This window comes from Alternaria ethzedia (genome assembly GCF_023757985.1).
Source record: "Alternaria ethzedia strain BMP 0044 chromosome Unknown scaffold_19, whole genome shotgun sequence".
Classification (NCBI taxonomy): Eukaryota; Fungi; Ascomycota; class Dothideomycetes; order Pleosporales; family Pleosporaceae; genus Alternaria; species Alternaria ethzedia.
In genome coordinates, this window is record NW_026056212.1 from 1 (window position 1) to 19,557 (window position 19,557).

General features: G+C 52.9%; 7 protein-coding genes across 7 annotated transcripts; 5 read left to right on the top strand and 2 right to left on the bottom strand.

Moving 5' to 3' along the window:
* Window positions 1–559: 559 nt before the first annotated feature.
* Window positions 560–1,676, top strand: J4E87_007103 (uncharacterized protein; the record flags this gene model as incomplete). The annotated part of the gene is made up of 2 exons (XM_049378700.1): window positions 560–735; window positions 791–1,676. The coding sequence occupies 2 exons, from the start codon at window positions 560–562 to the stop codon at window positions 1,674–1,676; spliced, it is 1,062 nt and encodes a 353-aa protein (XP_049231362.1).
* An 813-nt stretch (window positions 1,677–2,489) lies between these two features.
* Window positions 2,490–4,118, bottom strand: J4E87_007104 (uncharacterized protein; the record flags this gene model as incomplete). The annotated part of the gene is made up of 3 exons (XM_049378701.1): window positions 2,490–3,230; window positions 3,283–3,420; window positions 3,474–4,118. The coding sequence occupies 3 exons, from the start codon at window positions 4,116–4,118 to the stop codon at window positions 2,490–2,492; spliced, it is 1,524 nt and encodes a 507-aa protein (XP_049231363.1).
* A 2,263-nt stretch (window positions 4,119–6,381) lies between these two features.
* Window positions 6,382–6,633, top strand: J4E87_007105 (uncharacterized protein; the record flags this gene model as incomplete). The annotated part of the gene is made up of 3 exons (XM_049378702.1): window positions 6,382–6,387; window positions 6,414–6,470; window positions 6,523–6,633. 3 exons carry the CDS (start codon window positions 6,382–6,384, stop codon window positions 6,631–6,633), a joined length of 174 nt encoding a protein of 57 aa, XP_049231364.1.
* Window positions 6,634–6,946: 313 nt separating this feature from the next.
* Window positions 6,947–8,374, bottom strand: J4E87_007106 (uncharacterized protein; the record flags this gene model as incomplete). Its single annotated transcript, XM_049378703.1, has 3 exons — window positions 6,947–7,462; window positions 7,512–7,562; window positions 7,613–8,374. 3 exons carry the CDS (start codon window positions 8,372–8,374, stop codon window positions 6,947–6,949), a joined length of 1,329 nt encoding a protein of 442 aa, XP_049231365.1.
* A 2,289-nt stretch (window positions 8,375–10,663) lies between these two features.
* On the top strand, window positions 10,664–11,756 carry J4E87_007107 (uncharacterized protein; the record flags this gene model as incomplete). The annotated part of the gene is made up of 3 exons (XM_049378704.1): window positions 10,664–11,053; window positions 11,116–11,173; window positions 11,224–11,756. The coding sequence occupies 3 exons, from the start codon at window positions 10,664–10,666 to the stop codon at window positions 11,754–11,756; spliced, it is 981 nt and encodes a 326-aa protein (XP_049231366.1).
* A 651-nt stretch (window positions 11,757–12,407) lies between these two features.
* On the top strand, window positions 12,408–13,846 carry J4E87_007108 (uncharacterized protein; the record flags this gene model as incomplete). Its single annotated transcript, XM_049378705.1, has 3 exons — window positions 12,408–13,033; window positions 13,084–13,439; window positions 13,812–13,846. 3 exons carry the CDS (start codon window positions 12,408–12,410, stop codon window positions 13,844–13,846), a joined length of 1,017 nt encoding a protein of 338 aa, XP_049231367.1.
* Window positions 13,847–16,722: 2,876 nt separating this feature from the next.
* J4E87_007109 (uncharacterized protein) lies at window positions 16,723–19,073 on the top strand (the record flags this gene model as incomplete). Its single annotated transcript, XM_049378706.1, has 2 exons — window positions 16,723–16,954; window positions 17,002–19,073. 2 exons carry the CDS (start codon window positions 16,723–16,725, stop codon window positions 19,071–19,073), a joined length of 2,304 nt encoding a protein of 767 aa, XP_049231368.1.
* Between the last annotated feature and the right edge of the window lie 484 nt (window positions 19,074–19,557).

Here is a 19,557-nt window from a genome sequence, read left to right on the forward strand (position 1 = left end):
AGCATGGCTTCGGCGCAATGTGCTTCGATACCCCCCCCCCCCCCCTGCTACATGCGTGCTTGCTGCTGGGAACTTGAAGCTACCCCGCTATCTCTTCAATGACCAGAACAGCGCGTCACTAAGCATGCGTTTCTCAATCACCATTCCAATTCAGTAATTCTTCATCTAAAATATGTCGGACGAAAAGCGGAAAGACTACTGTTACACGCAATGGACACGTTACGCGCAAGAGTGGGCGAAAACTGGATACCACCAGAAGCCGAGGTTCACCGTAAACATCTCTACATTAGCTCGAATCGACTCTATGCCAAGTACTAAGTAGAGCTAGCAAGTCCTTACATGCTCTTACGTCTGGGCTTAAGTTGTCCAGGATCAACGTGGAAGATCTAGTAGACCCCACCGCAGCTTCGAGACTGTTTAGCTCCTGTTGTACTTAAAAGGGTGACCGCATCTCGTACTCGCTGTACATGCTCTCTTCAATCATCTCCATTTTCGACAGCAAACTACCACATCACCTACCCAATTGCATACAGAACACTATTTCATAACATACAGAAAGATGCCGGGCCAACAAACTCGCCAGTGGGTTCTTGCCAACCCACCACTCAACGACCCCGTCATTGAAGGCAACGACGCGACCTTTTCGCTCCAAACCATTGACCTCCCAAGCCCAACCGCTGATCAAGTCCTCATCAAAGTACTCTACTTCTCCAATGACCCCGCACAAAGAGGATGGTGAGTTTGACTACACAAAAAAATCCCGTAGAACACGACTGACTTGTGTCTACAGGATCCAGAAAGACATGGACCCTGAGCGCCTCTACGTGGAGCCGGTGAAGCAAGGTGGAGTAATGCGTTCCTTCGCCATTGCCGAGATTGTCGAATCCAGCACCGATAGCCTGCCCAAGGGTCAACTCGTCATGGGCGACTTCGGCTGGACAGAATATGCCGTCGTATCCAACAAAGCCGTTCGACCCATCCAAGCCGACGAGAGCGCCGGCATTCGCCCCACGCACTTCATCGGTGCACTCGGCGGAACAGGCCTGACCGCGTACTACGGCCTCATCGACATCGCGCGCGCCTCTTCCTCCGACACGGTCGTCGTTTCCGGAGCTGCGGGAGCTACCGGCTCCATGGTTGTGCAACTCGCCAAGCACGTTCTTGGATGTAAACGCGTCATCGGCATTGCCGGTGGTGAGAAGAAGTGCCGCTGGGTCGAGAGTCTGGGCGCAGATGTTTGCGTCGACTACAAAGCCGCGTCTTTCGAGGCTGACCTTAAGAAAGCCACGGAGGGTTACGTAGAAGTCTACTTTGACAATGTTGGCGGCGACATCTTGTCGCTCATGCTGGGTCGTATGAAGCGCCACGGACGCATCGCTGCGTGCGGCGCCGTCGCAACGTACAACTCCATGGGCGACAGCGGCGTCAAGAACTGGTTCGAGATTATCAGCAATCGCATTGAGGTCAGAGGCTTCATTGTTATCGATGCTATTGAGTCGGGCAAGGCTGGTCAGTATATCCAGGAGTTGATCAAGGGAGTCAAGGAGGGTAAGCTCAAGGTTGGGCCCGAAACGGAGACAGTGGTTAAGACTAAGTTTGAGGATGTGCCCAAGACTTGGATGATGCTTTTCCAGGGTGGCAACACGGGCAAGTTGGTTACGGAGGTACAGGCCTAGGTTAGCATCAGACCAACTGCATAGATGTTGAGTCAATGTTACAAATGGAAAGTACTCAAACCGTGCATCGCACAGGAACAGGTGTGACATTTGCATATCCGGAGATGTATATCTACAGCATATGTCATTTCGTGTAAACCATAGGCCAATTCAGTCTTCGCAGTCGCTTTGTCCAACTGAATCACTCATTGCCGTTGCACTCGCTTGACTTGTATGCTTGAACTTGATGGCAAACGGCTTCTATATGACTGTAGCTTGTATCATATCTGCTGTTGACCTTTAGATAGAGTATCTTTCAAAGAGTAACGAGTCATTGCTATCTTCGGGGGTAGACGCTTTAACGGGTGCTGACTGTTGTACATGGGTTTCTGCGCATCATGATAAGCAAATGTAGACAAAACTTACTCTGAGTGAGACGGCGGAGAATATCGAAGGCAGCTTCTATAATCAGGTATGAGTCGCCGTATGAGTGTAAGATGTCTTCACTGCGTCGCGTGATATGAAGGAACACGAAAGTCATAGTTGATGACCTCTGAGTGACTATAGGTAGTTTGCCCACCCCTAACCTGCAAACTATGATGAGGACATAACGATACTTGTGAGTTGGCCCATCTTGAGGTACTCGCCAATGGAGAAGTGGTGGCACCACCCAAGCTTCCGTCGAAACGATCCACGCTGTAGACTTAGTGTAACATGCGCATGTTAGAGTAGCTACGCCTTGCAAACGGAGTCATTAAGGAGAGTTCTGTCAAGTGTAACAGGAAGAAAACTGCGATGCCGTTATTTATTTCGTCATAGTCTACACGGAACCCTTCAAATATACCGCGGGTTGCCCTGCACGGTCTTCTTGACATTCTCGAAAGGTTCTAATGCGATGGGCGCTTGGTAGAGCTCCGGTACTCTCGCGCCCATGTAAACTTTTGCGCACCATCCTGCTTCGGTCTGTGCTCCCTTCATCTCGTAGTATTTTCTCGCAACCATAAGCGGTGTCAATGATCCGAATTTTGCAGTGTAACCAGTGACGGGCCGACAGTTGTACGGCACGCTTCGACATATCGAATCTGCATAGCTGCTGAGCTGGCGGTCCCACATGTACAATTGCTTCATATCGAGTTGTCGATGCTGCCGGAGCAACTTGAATGTGTTGCCTTGCAAGATCAACATGCTCATCCAGTAGATAAGGTAGCAAATGCCGGCCCCAAAGTAGTGGAAGTAGAAGACGGGATCGAATACGCGGTCTGCGCAAATATCCAGGAAGCCATCCATGAAGGCAACGTCTACCGTGTCGTATCGCGGACCGTGTCTTTCAAAGGTTGAGAGCCACTCAAAAGCACGGCTAGCGGCTTGTTGCGAATCCTCAATGAGAGAATCAATCTCCTCCTTTGGACATTCTGGTCTGGTGGCTTTGTCCGTGCGCTCCAGGAGTCGTGGGATGTGTATGCAGATGTCGTTCAGAGCCACGTACGGATCCACTTTTGCCGCTTTGGCAGTCACTGCTAACCATTCCGTGCTGTCTAGCATTGAGGCCTTTCGCATGTGGTAGCCGATACTCAGCTAGCAGGCATTAGCGAGGCTGTGCAGCATACGACAATACGATTCCTCATACCGAATTGTACCGTATGGCGTGGAAAATTTGCATGCTCAATCGACTCTCGAATGAAGCTGGCCCACGCTGCTTAAGAAGATGTAGAAGTCCCTGGACATGGTAGAAAAAGCCATGACCTTGTGTAACACCTACGAAAACCTATGCGAGCGGTTAGACCTGATAGCGAGAGCATTGGATGAGATCGTTTCTACCTCGTAAAGCGTGAGCATATACGTTGATAGCAGTGTTTCGTCTTTGAGTGCTGTCACTGGATCTTGTATTGCGCGCAACATCTGACTCAGGGCTGTGCCATATAGCGACCTGGAGCGATGGATGAGCGGATGATTTCTGTTGTTCACCGCCAGTTGCGCTGCAGAGAGAGCATCAATTGCAGCCATGAGTACCGGGCTGTTCGCGGGCATAGTAGGTAGGCCAAGCATCAGGGCTGAAGGGGGCGGCAACGCCGGACCCTCAGCTCTGGGCAAATACAGGGCAATGAAGGTTCCCAGATGCTGTATTCTGTCGGCGGCAACTGCGCTGACCTGCTTGGGCAGAGGCGCATCCTCAGGCTCCGTTTGCGCATCTTCCCTGCGTACGAGGACCTTGCTTGAGAAAGTTGCGTCGTTTTGTGAGCTTGACGAAGCTTGACTGGCGTACTTGTAGCGATTCTCATCCTCCTTGATCAGGGATGGCTTTTCTCCATGTGCATCGAAGTTGTGGAGAATAAAAGCCTGTGCTGGCCGATAGCCAGGGCATTTTGTTCCGCGCCTCACGCAGGTATTGCACTCTGGTTTGGTCTCGTCGCATCGAACCTTTCTTTTCCTGCACTCGAAGCAGCCAGCCGATCGCTTTGGCATTGTGAGACTACCCGTGGGACCACCACTGTTGAGACCTGGGAGGATGCGATGAGATATGGCACAAGATGGCTGATGTGTAGTTCCGTCTCCTGTCTTTCCGGTATGGACTGGGCTGCTAGGGGCGAGGGCCGTGAAGGGCGCACACCACGCACCGCCCGCAGACGCGGCCGCTAGAGGCGATGGCCAAGAGGCACCCCGTATTCAACGGTGTTGGCCAATCAGTAGTGGCGGTGTCAGCGCTATCACCGGCTGGCTTCCAAGCTTTGCAGCCCTTCCCGCGTGTGCTTCCCCTGGCATCCTCGTGCCAAAGTGACGGAAAGTGATGAGGGGTTCGAAGAGCTCGTTGCTTTCCGGGCGCTTCCTCGGCCCAGCAGGCGCGCGTCTTTACTGCAATGGAACAACTTCTCTTCCAACAAAGTATAGACTATGCATTCCTCGCGTGTGCCTAAAACTCGCGATAGTCCTAAATCCAAAACACGAGCCGAACGCTATCCCGGGGCGACCCCGCGATGCGGTGCAGTCCGGTGCACGGCTTCATTCGCTCTAAGCGAACCTTCCAAGGTTGGAAGCGGCGGACCGTCCAACGCAATAAAGGAGACGGAATCATGACGGGACTCTAGAAATCGACAACTTAGTCGATTGCTTGATGTTCTGGCATAGGGCGATATCGGTCGAGGGCGAAGGGAGAAACCCACGGCAAATGAAGCTGGGGAAGCCGTCGTGATGTCTGCGACTAGTCACCTTTTGACGGAAATTTCAGTACATGCGTCGACAGTCGTGCCACATGTCATCGATGACTGTGGGAAGCGTACAGCGTCTGTCTCAACAGAAGCTGCAGAGTAAGACCGCGATGTTATATGGTCCGCCATTGCGACACGCGCTTTCATCCTGGAGGATCCTACAGCACGTGGTCGCCTCTCCATTTGGCAAGGCTTTGCGAAACCTCTCCACTTATTTCGTATTTAGGAAGGAACTGCGACCAACGCGCAAAGACGCATTACCCACACATGTGGTTGTTCTATGTACGAAGGAGTATGCCCCTGTATATATAGAGGAAAGGAAGCGCTGGTGAGTACGCTGGTGACTCGTGGTGAGTGAATCACGTGAGAGGATGCCTAACCAACACTTTCCAGGATTGGGCATTTCAGCGAACGTGGTCAGCAACCTTGAGCGTCAACAAAGTGAGCAGACTTGGGTGGAGCAACCATTTACACTCTTACCAGTGGTTGGCTGACGCGTGCGATAATTTGTTGAGCTGAAGCAGACACCAGCGTTACAGCATAGTGGTAGTTTGTAAGATCAATGGTCAGGTCCTGTTGCCATGTCTTGATCACTTTCGGTGGTTCTTCCATTGTTTGCCCATGAAATGCTAGGTAGAATGATTCGTGTCGCTGCTCGAGAGTCCTCTGACCTGTAGTACGTCGACCGACGATACGCTGGAATTACTAGTGTTGCATGCCGATGAGGCTCCACCATTGACACACAAGCCACCAATACATTTCACTCTCTCTCTCTCTCTGTTCTACAGAAAGCCAACGTACCGAATGCCCAAGCCGCCTTCGCTCCAGGACAACCGTTCTTGTCACAGTTGTGCTCCAAGTCTTCTTCAAAGTGTATAGCGTAGAGCTCCTCGTATACATTGCACGCCACCTGCAGCTTCAAAGAATCAGCATATAGAATAGAGGGTAGAGAAGGGCTAGAGCGCGCAAGTCAGATAGATCGATCTACATCTGTTGCACCTCTCGACGCTCGAGGAGGAGGGAATTATCTAAGGCTCACCGACTCTGTAGGCCACCATGTCTATCTCATTCATGGTCAACAAAAGAGTGAGGCCGAACTGCCAGCTCTGAATACACTGGTCGTGAATTACGAGGACGAAAAGCCACGAAAGGGCAAATTCCAGCGCTTTGAGCTCGGCCCAGCTCCCGTTCATCGCTGGGGTCACTACGGTGTGACATATCCAGATGGCGCGTATGAACATATGTATGACTGGTCAACCAAGACTCTCGCTCTCGCTCCATCGGACATCGTGTACAAAGACGATAAGCCCATCACAGGCTTCTTCCATGTCGATCGTGGTTTGGAGTACACGGATCACCATGCCTTCTTCTTTAAGCGGGTCAAACCGGACTACGAACCTACTGTTGCGCATTCTGCGTTTGAGACCCATGACTTCGACGTCGAGCATTTGGGCCATGACTATCTTGAGTCGAAAGGATACGAGAGTTGTTGGGGTGTGGGAAGAGTTGGTTACATCAACTCCATGGTTGTGGACGAACTGCTAACCGGGAACAGCATGTCCTCGGAAGTCAAGTCTTTGACTACTGGTTTGATACCAGCGAGTTCATATTGGTAGGCAACACTTGTCATAATTTGATTGGCATGATACTAACAGCGTTACAAGGAGCACTATGCGGATGGCGATTTGGTCAATGCTGAGACGGAGGTATCGCATGTTCCTGCTGGGCCACAGGCGCTCAAGATCTGGGGGCCACCTATTCCGGGCGTGTTTTAGGTCATATTCAAAGTGTTATGAGAACGAATAAACACGTAGATATATAATTCAAACGCGTTCCACAGTCTGGCGGAAGGGCCAACAACGGGCGAACGTAGGTAGTGTACAAAACATGCATGAGAAACACGACCCAATGCTATGAATGGCTACCTCCTTCCATCTAAGCTTCTTCGTTCTGGCTTTCGCGGTTTTTGCGAGGAAATAAGGCAATGACAGGGCGGCGAGATCTTGGCTCCCATTTTGCATGAATGTGATGCAACGCTTCACGACATCGGCCGAAAGCCTTGAGGACATGAGTCGCCACAACACCTCTTTAGACGCCATCGAACAGCTTTGCCTGCCTCTTATGTATCAATGCCGCTATCAAGAAACACATGAAGCCCAATACACCGCATGAGCCAGCAAGTACCTGTCCATACAGATAGGATCCGTTGCCAACCTCAACCAACGCACCTCCACCAGGACCTCCGATAAGGCAACCAAAACTAGACAAGGCAAACCCCATGCCCATTCTTGTTCCGATTTTCTTGTTGTCCAGGGTAAGATCGGCGAGTGTTGCAGGGAACATGGCTTGCAAGCCTGCAGCAAACAAGCCGTAAAGCGCCGCAAAGGCATACATTCCTGCTGTCGAAGTGATCGCAATCCAACAATATAGTAGAAGAGCAGTGACGAAACTGACGATCAGGCTGATGGTCAATGGCCGGCAATAGCGGCCAGCAACGTACGCGGGTAACAGACGTCCCGGAATGCCGACGCCGTTTAGCACCAAGAGGAGCGGTATCGATTCTTCCAACGTCATACCCAACGTTGTTCGAGCGAAAGCATTGATCTGGGTAAGGTCAGCTATGTGGTTGAAGAAGATTGCGGTATTTACTTACATAGAAGAAAGCGAACCAAAGACCTGCGAAGCAAAAGACGGAGCCGAGAATCTGTGTACGTTAGCAAAGACGTCCCGGGTTCGTCGAATCAGACCACTTACGAAAAGATCAAAGACCGGATCCTTGAGCTCACTCGGTTCGAGCATCTTGACCGCAACCTTTGGTGGAAGCCGCTTCTTTAGCAGCCGTTCAGCAATCAATAGCATGACCAGCGCCATGAAGCCCAACGTCCTCACCGCCCATCCAAACCCGATGCGACCAATCAACCTGTTGAGCATGATCGGAATAACTAGCCCACCAGTGCCCGACCCGCATAACGTGATACTAATTGCAAAACTCCGCTTTGTCGCATCGAAATATGTCGAGATCACGGATACCATGGGCACGAACATGCATCCATTTGCGAAACCGATGCAAAACCCCTGCGCAAGCACGAACTGCCAGTACTCCTTGCAGATACTTGTCATGAAGATGCCGACCAGCCATAGCCCAATGCCTACGCGCAGAACAAGTTTGAAATGACCGGTGTCTGACGCGGCGCCAGACCAAAGAGGGATGGACAGCAGGAAGAAGACGGTGAGTGCACCGATCCATGAGATATTGGACGCGGTCGACAGTCCAATGGAGGTATAGTGCGCTTGGAACATACCAAATGATGTGATGAAGCCCCAGGTGAAGAAGGTGATGATATGCCCACCTAGCACTTGTGACCATGCCACCCATCCGCCATTGGGAGGCGGCTCGGTAGATGCGACTCTCGTGACATCAAAGGTTGAAGATACTTCTTGCTTGGTTGGCGCAATATCCTCCTCTTCGATCTGGCTGAACTCTTCAGTTGGCGGATCCGGTCCAATGGCGGCCATGTTGTTGCACGGCAAAAATGATGTTTGACCGCAAGGTCAGTCGACCCCAGGATTCTGCTTCCCCAGACCCATACTTTGCTGAGTCACGTCTTGCGGGAGATCGAGTTTGGCGAATTTTGCAAGCTCAGTTTTCCGAATTTATGAGGTAATAGGAGGGGATCGGTGGCGGGAAGATGCCCGCCGCAGCGGTCATTGCCGGCGGGCCAGGCGAGGCGAGTACGTCGGATACGGCACGCTCTGCCACTGCGCTTGAAGCAACGCTCGGAAGCCAGCCTCGCGCATTGAATGCCTAGGTACGTAGCTCAGACAACGCAGTACGCGCAATGGGTTCTGGGTTTGGCTTTCAGAATGATTGTTTGCGCATCTTACTTAGGACAAAGCCTCGTGGCAATAGGGTGATGTTCGCAGCGAAGTGGTAGACTTGGCGGAGTTACCCCACAGCCTCTCCCAGCCAATCATGTGCGCGCGCCTTCCAGCTTCCGAGGTCTGTCCTGCAACGCGCGCGGATATCAGTACCGTAAAGAAGCAGCCACGATGCCCGCTACAGCGAGTCAAGTCTTGCTAAAGAGAATATGACCGGAGAGATCCATGATGCCGGAGTGACGCAACAAGTTTACGATAATCAGAACCTTGTCGTATGGCTCTACTAGGTACTACCTAGGTACTACTACTACTACTTAATCTTAACACTTAAGTATGCAGGCTACTCTTTTTCTACAAAGTAGAACTGCGGCTGATAGTACATTGGGTGCGTCTTCGCGACCATTAGGGCTCACTTATCATGGCTCGAAGAAGAACGAGAACTCGCCGGTCCAAAAATTGGTTAAAAACAGCTATCAAGAGTCGTGCTCGCGGATGCTAAAATATCTCGCTTTCTTCCTAAATCTGGTCAAGCTTTAGATGCTAGCTGAACTGGTGATAGATTCCGAGTTCTTTCGGTGTGTGATTGATAGATACTAGTACGCCACTCCCTTTTCTCATCGCATTGGGCTGGAACTCGCACCTGAGACGGCCTTTGGGGGACGGTACTATCAACGCGACGACGAAACACTGAAAAAGTCTCAGTGCGACCCTGCGTGGAGAGCGTTTTGGATAGAGAAAACTAGGTCGTTCTAGAGGCAGCAAAAACGGCAGATTTTGTTCGAACACGAAGGGGACGAAGAAGTCTGTGAGTCTCGACGGTACGTTGACGTGATTGGAAATAAACCCTTCGCGAGGGCCGTGGTCTTGCAAGTCGCTTCCGCTCTGTGTCTGACCAGAGCACTTTACTACCATTTCTGATGGATGCCTCAACAGTAGTCTCGAGATGCTCAAACTTAAGAAATGGAATCTCCAGGCTCGGCAACGGATGCTATCTTCCAGCGGGATCAGTTCCCCTGGATTATTCAAGGATCGCAATCCTATTGGCGCGTTGATCACTGGAAGTCGTGGGATGAGGTGCAAGATCCCTGGAAAGACCTAGCTGGGCAATATTTGAAAGTTCTACTCCTCGACTAGCATGATTGGAAGAAACCCCGATTGCCATGGGAGTGTTATTACGACGGAGAACTGTAAGGTAGGTACAGACGCGAGTCGTGAACAGCGTCTACATAGGCTCAGTCGCCAAAAGACTCATGGGACTCAGGCGCCATAGTCACAAGGATTGTGCGCCGTCGTTAGTCGCGAGGCGCTTTCTATTCTGATACGTCGCTATGTCACCACGGCTGCTGTGACATGAGCATCTTCTAGCTGAGAAGCAACGCGTTCATCGAGACCCACCATGTGCAGAACAACGGGATGCCGATGTACGAATACATCTTGTCGTACTGCCGTGTTATCCAAATCTCAAGTACCAAGCTTTTTGTAGGGGTTGCCGAGATATCAGAATACCCGGTGGCACTGATGCTGTTCTATCCCTTTATGGCTGGGCTACCGGCAGGACTAACGCCAACAGAACACAGCTGTTGGTAGCTTCTTCTTCTTCTAGTAATCCTCTAACGAGATTGTGGCTCGAGGATGCAAGCAACCGCAACGATTGTTCGGGCACCTATGCAGGGCAAAAGGGATGGAACCACAACAGGCTCGTATAGACGTCTCCACCGTAAGCGATGCTGACGCCCAGGTGAACGATCAAATTTAACGTGTTCGTATACTGCATGTATTAAAGCTGTCCCCTCTTGCTGCAATGTGATACCCCAGGTACCCCTAAAAGGCCCATCACGTTCTTTTTGCAGCTCCAGCCCTACCTGCGGTCTCCACCTCCACACTCTCTAATCGCTGTACATTACTATACAAACATAATCCTTAATCATGTCGTTCAGTATTCGCAACACCATCGCCCTGGGCGCCTTCTCCGCCCTCGCTGCTGCGCAAACCGTGCCCCCGAAGCTCGACGCAACTTGTGCCGATGTGGTCATATTCATGGCTCGTGGCAACGACGCCCCATACCATGACGGTCGCACTTTCCCCTTCGTCGAAGCCACCTGCGGCAAGTTGACTGCTCAGGGCAAGAGCTGCGACTACATTGACATCCAGTTTGATGTAACCCTTGGTGGAGACTACTGCAACCAAGTTGCCGAGGGCGCTCGCAATGGCATCTCTCAGATCACCGCCTTCAACGAGAAGTGCCCTTGCTCGCACATTGTGGTGAATGGGTACTCTGAGGGAGCTCACGTGGCCGGAGATGTGCTTGGAGGACCGGTAAGCATCACGCGAGAACCGGGCACCCGTGAGGCATGTGCTAACTACGTACTGCGATATAGGGTGGATGCACATTCGTCTCGACCGGCCTAGACATCAACTCTGCTGCAGGCAAAGCGGGTAAGCGACTTCGACGATACTACGGCAATGTCCTTCCTAACATGTTTCAGTCGCCGCGGCTCTCCTCTGGGGAGACGTGATGCATACCGCCAACCAGCCCTACAATGTGCTTGACGGTGCCGACAAGCAGTCTAACGGGCGTAAGCCGGAGGATCTTGCTCGCCTCAATCGCTACGCACCCGTCCTTCGCTCCTACTGTGCTGCCGGCGACCCAGTCTGCGCCGGCGGAAACGTTGTGGCCGACCACTTGAACTACTTTGAACTCTACACCGACGATGCTTCATCCTGGGTCGTCTCCAAGATCGACAGTGTCGCACCTCTGCCGTCGTGCGGTGCCACCAGCTCATCATCCTCTGCTGCCGCCTCTTCCGCTACCAGTGCGGCCGTCACCCAGTCTTCTGCCGTCGTTCCTACCTCGTCTGCCGTGGTCACTGCGTCTGCTACACCTACTAAGGCTGAGTCTTCTGCTGCTGAGACGCCTTGCTCAACCTCTCCGGCAATGGTTTCTCCCTTCCCTGAGCCTGTCCCCTACAAGCCCGATGCCTGCGTCCTTGAAGTTCACGTAGAGTATGCCTACGTATAGTTTGAGCAAGATGGAGCCGAAGGAGCAAGTACCACCACTACAGTGCAATGCGAAAAGCTGTCAGCAGCGACAGTATTGCGACAATATATACGACGTGTTGCCACCTTCAAAGTCTTGTTCCTCTAGCTCTCCTCTTGTAAAGTGACCGTGTTGTAGCCGCATCATTCGATGTTCCCGAGGTCCGATCTGTTTGTTAAGGCCACTTCAATCTGGACGGAAGCTAGGAGTATCATTTAAGTTGCATCCCGAAATGAATTTGGAAACACTGAGCGAGTAAACGACGGGAACGTTGCGGATCGCCGGTATTAGCTCAACGTATTGAGCTACGACTTTTCCATGTTCCAAGCCTGTCGATACGCGATGCAAGATGACGCCTGTGAGCCTATGGAGAAGTAGGTGAAACGGCTTTGTACCTCCTTAAATAGATCCCTACACTGCGCTATGTGAACTGGAGTTCCTGTCCGTCTGTTGGGCCGATAGGCGGTCGTCACGCAAGTCGAACATGACCAATGCTGACGACCTTGGAGCGAATTGTGGCTGTCTTGGCATTCCCGCGGAGTTCATAGGTATGCACGTCACCTTCCCCATCTCATCGCCAAACCTCGCCCAAACCTCACCCAAACCTCACCCAAACACCGCATCAACGCCGCCATGTACCATATACGACCGCGATTCGTACCCATTCGCGGTCTACCTCGCACGTCTCAACCCTCAATCCAGCATGTCCGTAGCCTTCCACAATCCCGTGCCTACCAGCAACTCGGTCGCAGTGGCCAGCAATACAAACGGTTCAACTCTCCCTCAGGTGGCCTCTCCGGTCTCCTATTTCGCTGGGCTGCCCGCCCAACGTTTTACCGTGACGTCGGTCTGATCAGTGTGGGCACTGGCGGAGTCTACCTGTACAATCTCGAAGAAGTGCCCGTCTCTGGTCGCCGCCGCTTCAACATCATCTCGCCTGGCATCGAAGAAGCGCTGGGACGGTCATCCGTAGAGCAAGTGCGGCAAGAATACCAAGGCAGGATACTACCGGATAGCGATTCGCGGGTGAAGCAGGTGAAGAGGGTTTTGGAGCGTTTGTTGCCGTATGCCGAGGGCGAAGGGTTGAAAGACTTGCAGTGGGAGGTCACCGTCATCAAGTCTCCGGAACAGAACGCGTTTGTAGCGCCGGGGGGCAAGGTCTTTGTGTTTACGGGGATTCTGCCTCTGTGCAAGGATGAGGATGGCATTGCAGCCGTGCTGGGACATGAGATTGCGCACGTGGTTGCGCATCACACTGCGTTAGTACTCTTATCTCGGACCGATGAAGCATGCACTGACCAAAGAACAGTGAACGCATGTCTCAAGCGCCTCTGATCCTCCTCGGTGTTCTCGCCCTATCTCTCTTCGATGTCTCCTTTTACTCGGGCAAAATGCTCCTCGACCTCTTCCTCTCCATGCCCGCCTCCCGCAAGCACGAAGCTGAAGCCGATTACATTGGTCTCTTGATGATGGCGCAGGGCTGCTACCGACCAGAAGCTGCAATGCAGTTCTGGACGCGCATGGAGAAGGCTGGTGGGGCGGGGCCGCCGCAGATACTGAGCACGCACCCGAGTCACCACAACAGGGAAGAGAAGATTAGGGAGTGGCTGCCCAAGGCGATGGAGAAAGCTGAGGCGAGCGAATGCGCTGTCACGAGTGGGTACGGTAAGTGAACGCACGCATACGGTGTGATGATGAGGATTGTGACTGACGCGACCCAGCTACTCAATTCAGCTCCGCGTTCGATAGCTTCGGACGCTGGTGAAGCGTCGGAAGCCCTTTGACGGTAGAAGACTTGTACTAACACCCTGTATACCACCTGATGACTACACTAACATGATGCACCACGAGACGAAAGAAATGAAGGTCCCATCCCTGAACCATCCCAGATAGTCTTGGATGTGAGTAGATATGAGATGAATTGATGATTTACTCTAACATGAGATGAGAACTGCCTATAAAGGCAAGTATGCTTGCTACAAACAGTTGCAAGCAAGCATCGGTACGTACATAAGGTACATGCCAGCTAACCAACAGATAGTGCGCTATGGGCCACAGGGCAAACATTGTAACGTAATGTCATAATTTCTTATACTCTATTAGCCTCGGCACCCCGGTTCGAGACAGAACATGAACATCCGCCGTCCTTGCGACCCCTATACTCGGTCTACCTACCGATTCTCTCTCCTCGACCTCCGACGCGGTATCATCGAAGTAACTATTCCCCATATCCATAGCCTTTCCCATTTCAATCTCCGTAACGGTCAATCTCCTCTCCACATCGAAATCGAATGCGCCATTCTTCTCTTCGGGTAATGCAAAGTCCCATGGCGATTTCTCGATATCGTCTTCGTCGTCCATGCTGACCAGGTTCTTTTCTCCCCAACTCCCGCGGTATCCTGGTAGAGTGGGTACCTCGGAAGGTGTGGTGGCTCGAGCGGGACAGTGGAAAACATGTTTGAGTAAAGGGGACAGTGAGGGAAGAGAGGCGGCCAGAATGCCAATGTCAACCTCGATTTGGGACCATACTGGAACCCAAGACCAGCCCCTGCGGTTCATTTGTCAGAAAGTGCTACTAGTAAAGAGAACGGGCTAGGCGAAGGCGTACCAGCTGAAATCGACTTCTTGCCATGTACTTCCTGGTCTGATGGGACTGTCCGACATGACAATCTCGCAAAGGCGCATGGTGCTGGCTATGACCGGGATGACGCCGATAGAGAGAATGACTGCTAGAGCCGCTGAAGGGACGGTCAACAATGAGCGTTCATAGAGACATGAAGACGTCGACTTACTCCTTTGTCTCTTGTTGAATTTGATCACCCATATCAAAGGCAACGGGAAGATCAACAAGACAATATCAGTGACGACATTGATGGCACCCGAAATGACCATGAACATGGCAGCATTAATGCATCCATCGGGTTGGGCTTCGATATCCCAGACACGTGATACTGGTGTGCAGATGAACAACTGAGCCTTCGGACGTTGTCAGTTGTGCATCTCGTACAGACAGACGGGCATGATACTCACAAGGAAGACGGAAAAACTAAAGGCAGTCATAAAGCCGGCCGCTGTCCATACAGCAGGTGACTGCACGATCCATGGCAGGCCCTGTTTTCCATAGCCGATTCGGTAGTACAGAGATAGGATGCTCATCTTGACAGCCCTGCAATAAAGTTAATCTTGGAAGCTGATGTCGAGAGCGATGTTGCAGCATACCAATTTGCGACAAAGTAGATGAGCATATTGATCCATTGGTACTAGTCCACTGTCAGTACTAAGTCGAGTGTCACAAGGTGTGTTGAACATACCATGAGCATCTCGTCGAATTGCTCCACGTGAAGCTCCGATGCATGTCGTCCCTGGCCATGCTCGATTTGCAATATGATGGTGACTGTCTGTGCGGCTCCGAGGGTAACGGCGATGGCGATGAAGAGATCGTCTAGGCCGAATTTCTTGACAACGTATCCGCGCGTGAAGCATCTACATTTTGTTAGCAATACGACATTTGCTCGTGGCGAAGATGGGTGCTTGCCGAAGAGCCACAAACGCCACAGCGACGGTATACATGGCCATACTGACTCGGCCTATGACGGGCCCTTGGTCACGCCCGTTCGCGACGTATACGATGTGCCCCATTGCGAGTTCGGTACCTGGTTGAGCTATACGATGTCCGAAGGTTTGACATGGGGCTACGAGAGTTGATGCTACGACGGCGCAAGGTTTCCAAACGCCCGACTGGAGAAGAGGAAGCGAAAAGCAAGATGAAGGATGATGGCCAGACTAGAGGCTGGCAGACGGGACCTACACACATCTAATACATCGTGGACGAGTTACGACACCCAAAGTGCGACAGGGCGATGGGCACGTTGCAAGACTCGGCACGGCATTATTGAGGCGGCGCTGGTTGAAACTAAGATTGCCTTCCAGAAGCACATCAAACGGTGCACAAAGAGCCACGCGGCCTGTGCATGCCTCTTGTCGGCATCGGCACTGTGGGTTGTCGCGTGGTCATGGTGCGGCAAGCCCTGTCGCAGCGCGCATCTCGAAACCTTGTTTGGAGCCACGATCCCGGCACAATGGTATCGGAGGTTTGTGGGAGAACATGGCCTCGGGTTGCGTGGGCGGGAGGCTGAACGAATGGTTCGAGTGTTTCTGAGATACACGGTAATTGGCCGCGCGCGTGCACCAGGCCGACGGGCTATCCCGGTGTGGCTGGTGACGATGGCATAGACGTCTTCTTGGACGTCTCAGGGGGGTTTTCACAAGGGCCTAGTCACTGCTTGCGCTGCTCGGGTGTTGGGTAGACCGACGATCAGATGGCGGGCGATGAAGAAACTCGGAGCATGAGGTCGAGGATCGCCGCGGAGGCAGCCTGGTTTCGGTTACGGGCGGGCTAGCGCTGATGCGTGTTGGACGTTGCATTCACGTCACTCTGGCAGCACCGCACGAAAAGCATCGAGGCTCCAACAGGCGGGCGGGCGAAGAGCAGAGGCATCCGCCGCAGCCACAACGCCTGCGCGTGTTGCCCAACGGAACAGGGAAGCCGCAACCCACCAGGCGAGCCGCTCCTGCCCTGAGGCGGCCTCAACGCTTGCCCGCCTGCCTCGACACTTGCCTGCCTGCCTGCCTGCCTGCCTCGGGTCGCTGGCACGACATTTGGCGTCACTGCGCTGTAAGCTGGCATGCTCCCCTCCTCTGTATCGCACCTGTTCCTCTCCCGCCCCGTTGCATGCCCGCCTACACCTCTCACCAGTCTCCCCGGCCTCTGTGGCCTGCTAGCATACCGCCATCCTCAACCACTGACCATATTCCTCTGCCCGTAGACGCTCCCCTCGCCCACGACCCGCCGCGGCTTGCCAGGCACGCGAGCCATCCTGCATACCCCACCCTGCTCCCTCCACCCTCTCCACCCCCGCCGTTGCCCAACCCGACCCTCGACGGCACCATGGCCGCCCGCGCCACCATCACCTTCTCGCAGCCGGGCGTGCAGCCGCCCGTCTATGTCACCACCTCCCTGAACGACTGGACCCTGGTGCAGATGCAGCCCCTGCACGACAAGACGGCGTCGGGCGACCTCATCTTCAGCAGAGAGTTCACTGGCGTCGCTGAAGGCAGCCACCAGTACAAGATCCGCGTCGGCGAGGACCATTGGGTGCTGGACGAGTCGAAAGAAACCGGTATGTCCTTCTACGTCCTCGTCGACTGTCCCGCTGACTCTCCGCAGCTGCCGTCGACCAGGGCATTCGCAACAACCTTGTCCACGTCAAGCCTGCCAGCGAGAGCACCTCCCTGCGCCCAGCGTCCGAAGCTACCACCAACACAGCCGCCCCAGAGACTTCCCCCGTGAATCCCTCAAAGATGCCCGAGGACCGCAAAGACAGTACAATAAACCAGGAGCAGCTAGCTTACGATCAAACCCACTACGCCCATCTCCCTGAACATGTTGCTAAACGCGCTGCCGACTCAGAACCTGACCTTGAGGGAACCAAGGTAGACTCCCCGGTCGAGACAGCAGCTCCGAAAACACCCGAGATTCCTCTTCTGGTAGTCGACAAGACTGACCGTCGGCCTGCATATGGAGATGACTTCGGCGCCGGCGCTACGACCGCCCAAAAGGCTGCGCATGACATGAGAGCCGCGGATTCCTTGCCAGACCAGCTCAATATCGTGCCCGAGTCCCATACGGAGCCAGAGTCTGATGATGGCGAAGCTGCTCCATTGTTTCGCCATGAGTCTTTCCAAGCGGATCATGATCCTCAGATCGCTCCCGCTATAATCATCGACGATGAGTCTGCGCCATCATCGACAGACCAGACTAGTTCCGGAGAGGCCATAGATACACCTTCGGAGCCTGACGACAGTGACGAGTTGCATCTAGCGCCCTTACTTAGCCACGAGACGGGCTTCGAGAATGGCGGAGCGGGGCTGAGCGACGGTCCGCATTTTTCCCATGGAACTGATAACGACGATGACGACGACGATGACGATGATTTCGGTGGAGCTCCTCTCCTTCCTCACGAGACTGGCTTCCATGATGACGGCAGAATTCCAACCGAATCTGAAAATGACGAGGACGAGCTCGACAGGTATCCGTTGCTATCACACGAAAGTGGCTTCTCGGATTATAGGGGAAGCGAGATCGTTACTAAGAGTGATAACTCGGGAATTTCGGAGCCATGTCACTACGGGGCCTACGAGGACGACGAGGATGACTACGCTGAGAATGAAGAGGGCGATGCACCTCTCCTCCCCCATGAACGCGAAGCATCTGCTGTCAGTAGCACTGGGTCTGTCTTTTCAGAGGACGATACCCCCTTTTCTCTGGACAAGCAACCGACTTTTGGTTACGAGACGGACAACGCGAGAGAATTGTTCGGCGGAGCCGGCCGACACGACTTTTTTAAAGGGCGAACAGGAAGCAATCTTCCCCACAGGCTACCACAATCAGATGCGGAAGATCATGACCTGAACGATCCATCGTTGGAACGATTTCCCACTAGCCGTCAATCAATCTTGGAACGTGTAGCGACAATTGGCATGCATCTTCCCGAAGATGAATCCATGCACGAGCGGCCACATTCTCCCCAGCCATCTGTTCTATCTCAAGCGTGCTCCTCTGTCGATCTTGTACCTGTCAAATCGTACACCTCGCTAGCTTCTGTACCTGAAGACGAATTCAGCGACGAAGAGGAGGACCACCATGATCTAGACAGTATGCCATCGCCCGTGTACATCAGTCACAATACTACCCGCATGTCCAGTCCGCCCGCCAGATTTGTGCGTGACCCATACGCAACCCCACTGCCTGATGAGAGCAAGCAACTTGGGTACGCTGTCGACACCAAACATGACGAGTCGAGTAATCATACCTACGAGTCCAGCGAAGCGGAAAGTGTGGATAAGCATGATGGTGCAAAAGACGTCTCTCGGGCTTCCAATGCTCTGCGAGATGCCACCACCACATCTGTCAACACCGAGAAACCTGCCATGGATCAAGTTACGTCTGAGCCCAAGGCTACCGCCGCAGGTGCGCACCCTGTAGCCGGTCCGGATTCTGACCTTCGGCAGCGCAGAGTACTAGTTGAGGATTCTTCAGAGGCATCAGAAGATGCGACAAGCGCAGTGGTAGATGGTGTGAGTATCAAAGACAAGATTGTCGAGGCAGCGAAGCCTGCACTTGCACAGCGACCGAATCATCACAACGAGAACTTTCTTCAGCATTTCTTCCGAGTCATGTTTGGGCCCGTCGGTCACCTCATGACTGCTTGTTTTGGCGATCGGAAGCGAGCTAGGTGAGCGAACACCGTTTCCTTTTCTCCCTGAATCCTTGAGTATGTGGCTTGTGGCGCTCTTGCCTCGTACGAATTCCATCACACAATGACAGTATTGAGTGACGCCATTGCTAACACAAAAGTTTCAGTGCTTCCGCTCTTGTTCTTGGTACTGGTGCAGCGACTTACTATTACGCTGCGAAAGCATCAAGATGAGCTTGTGCCTAGTGCACGATGATCAAGCTTGCGACACCTGGGATTCACATTACGACGAACGCGGAAGGAGCATAGCGATGCGGTATTGGGTTGCCGTGAATTGGACTTTCCTACACCTGCGTTGAGCATAACGAGATTAATGACCTGGGTTAGAGCATGCGCTTGGGCGCGCTGGCGTTTTATGTAGCATTCTCTCTCCTCTTTCCACCTCGACAACCTCATCTTGCGTCGACAAATAAATCAATGTGTTTGTTTGCTGTACGTGTTTGTTCCGATGAATATCTTGTGTTTGA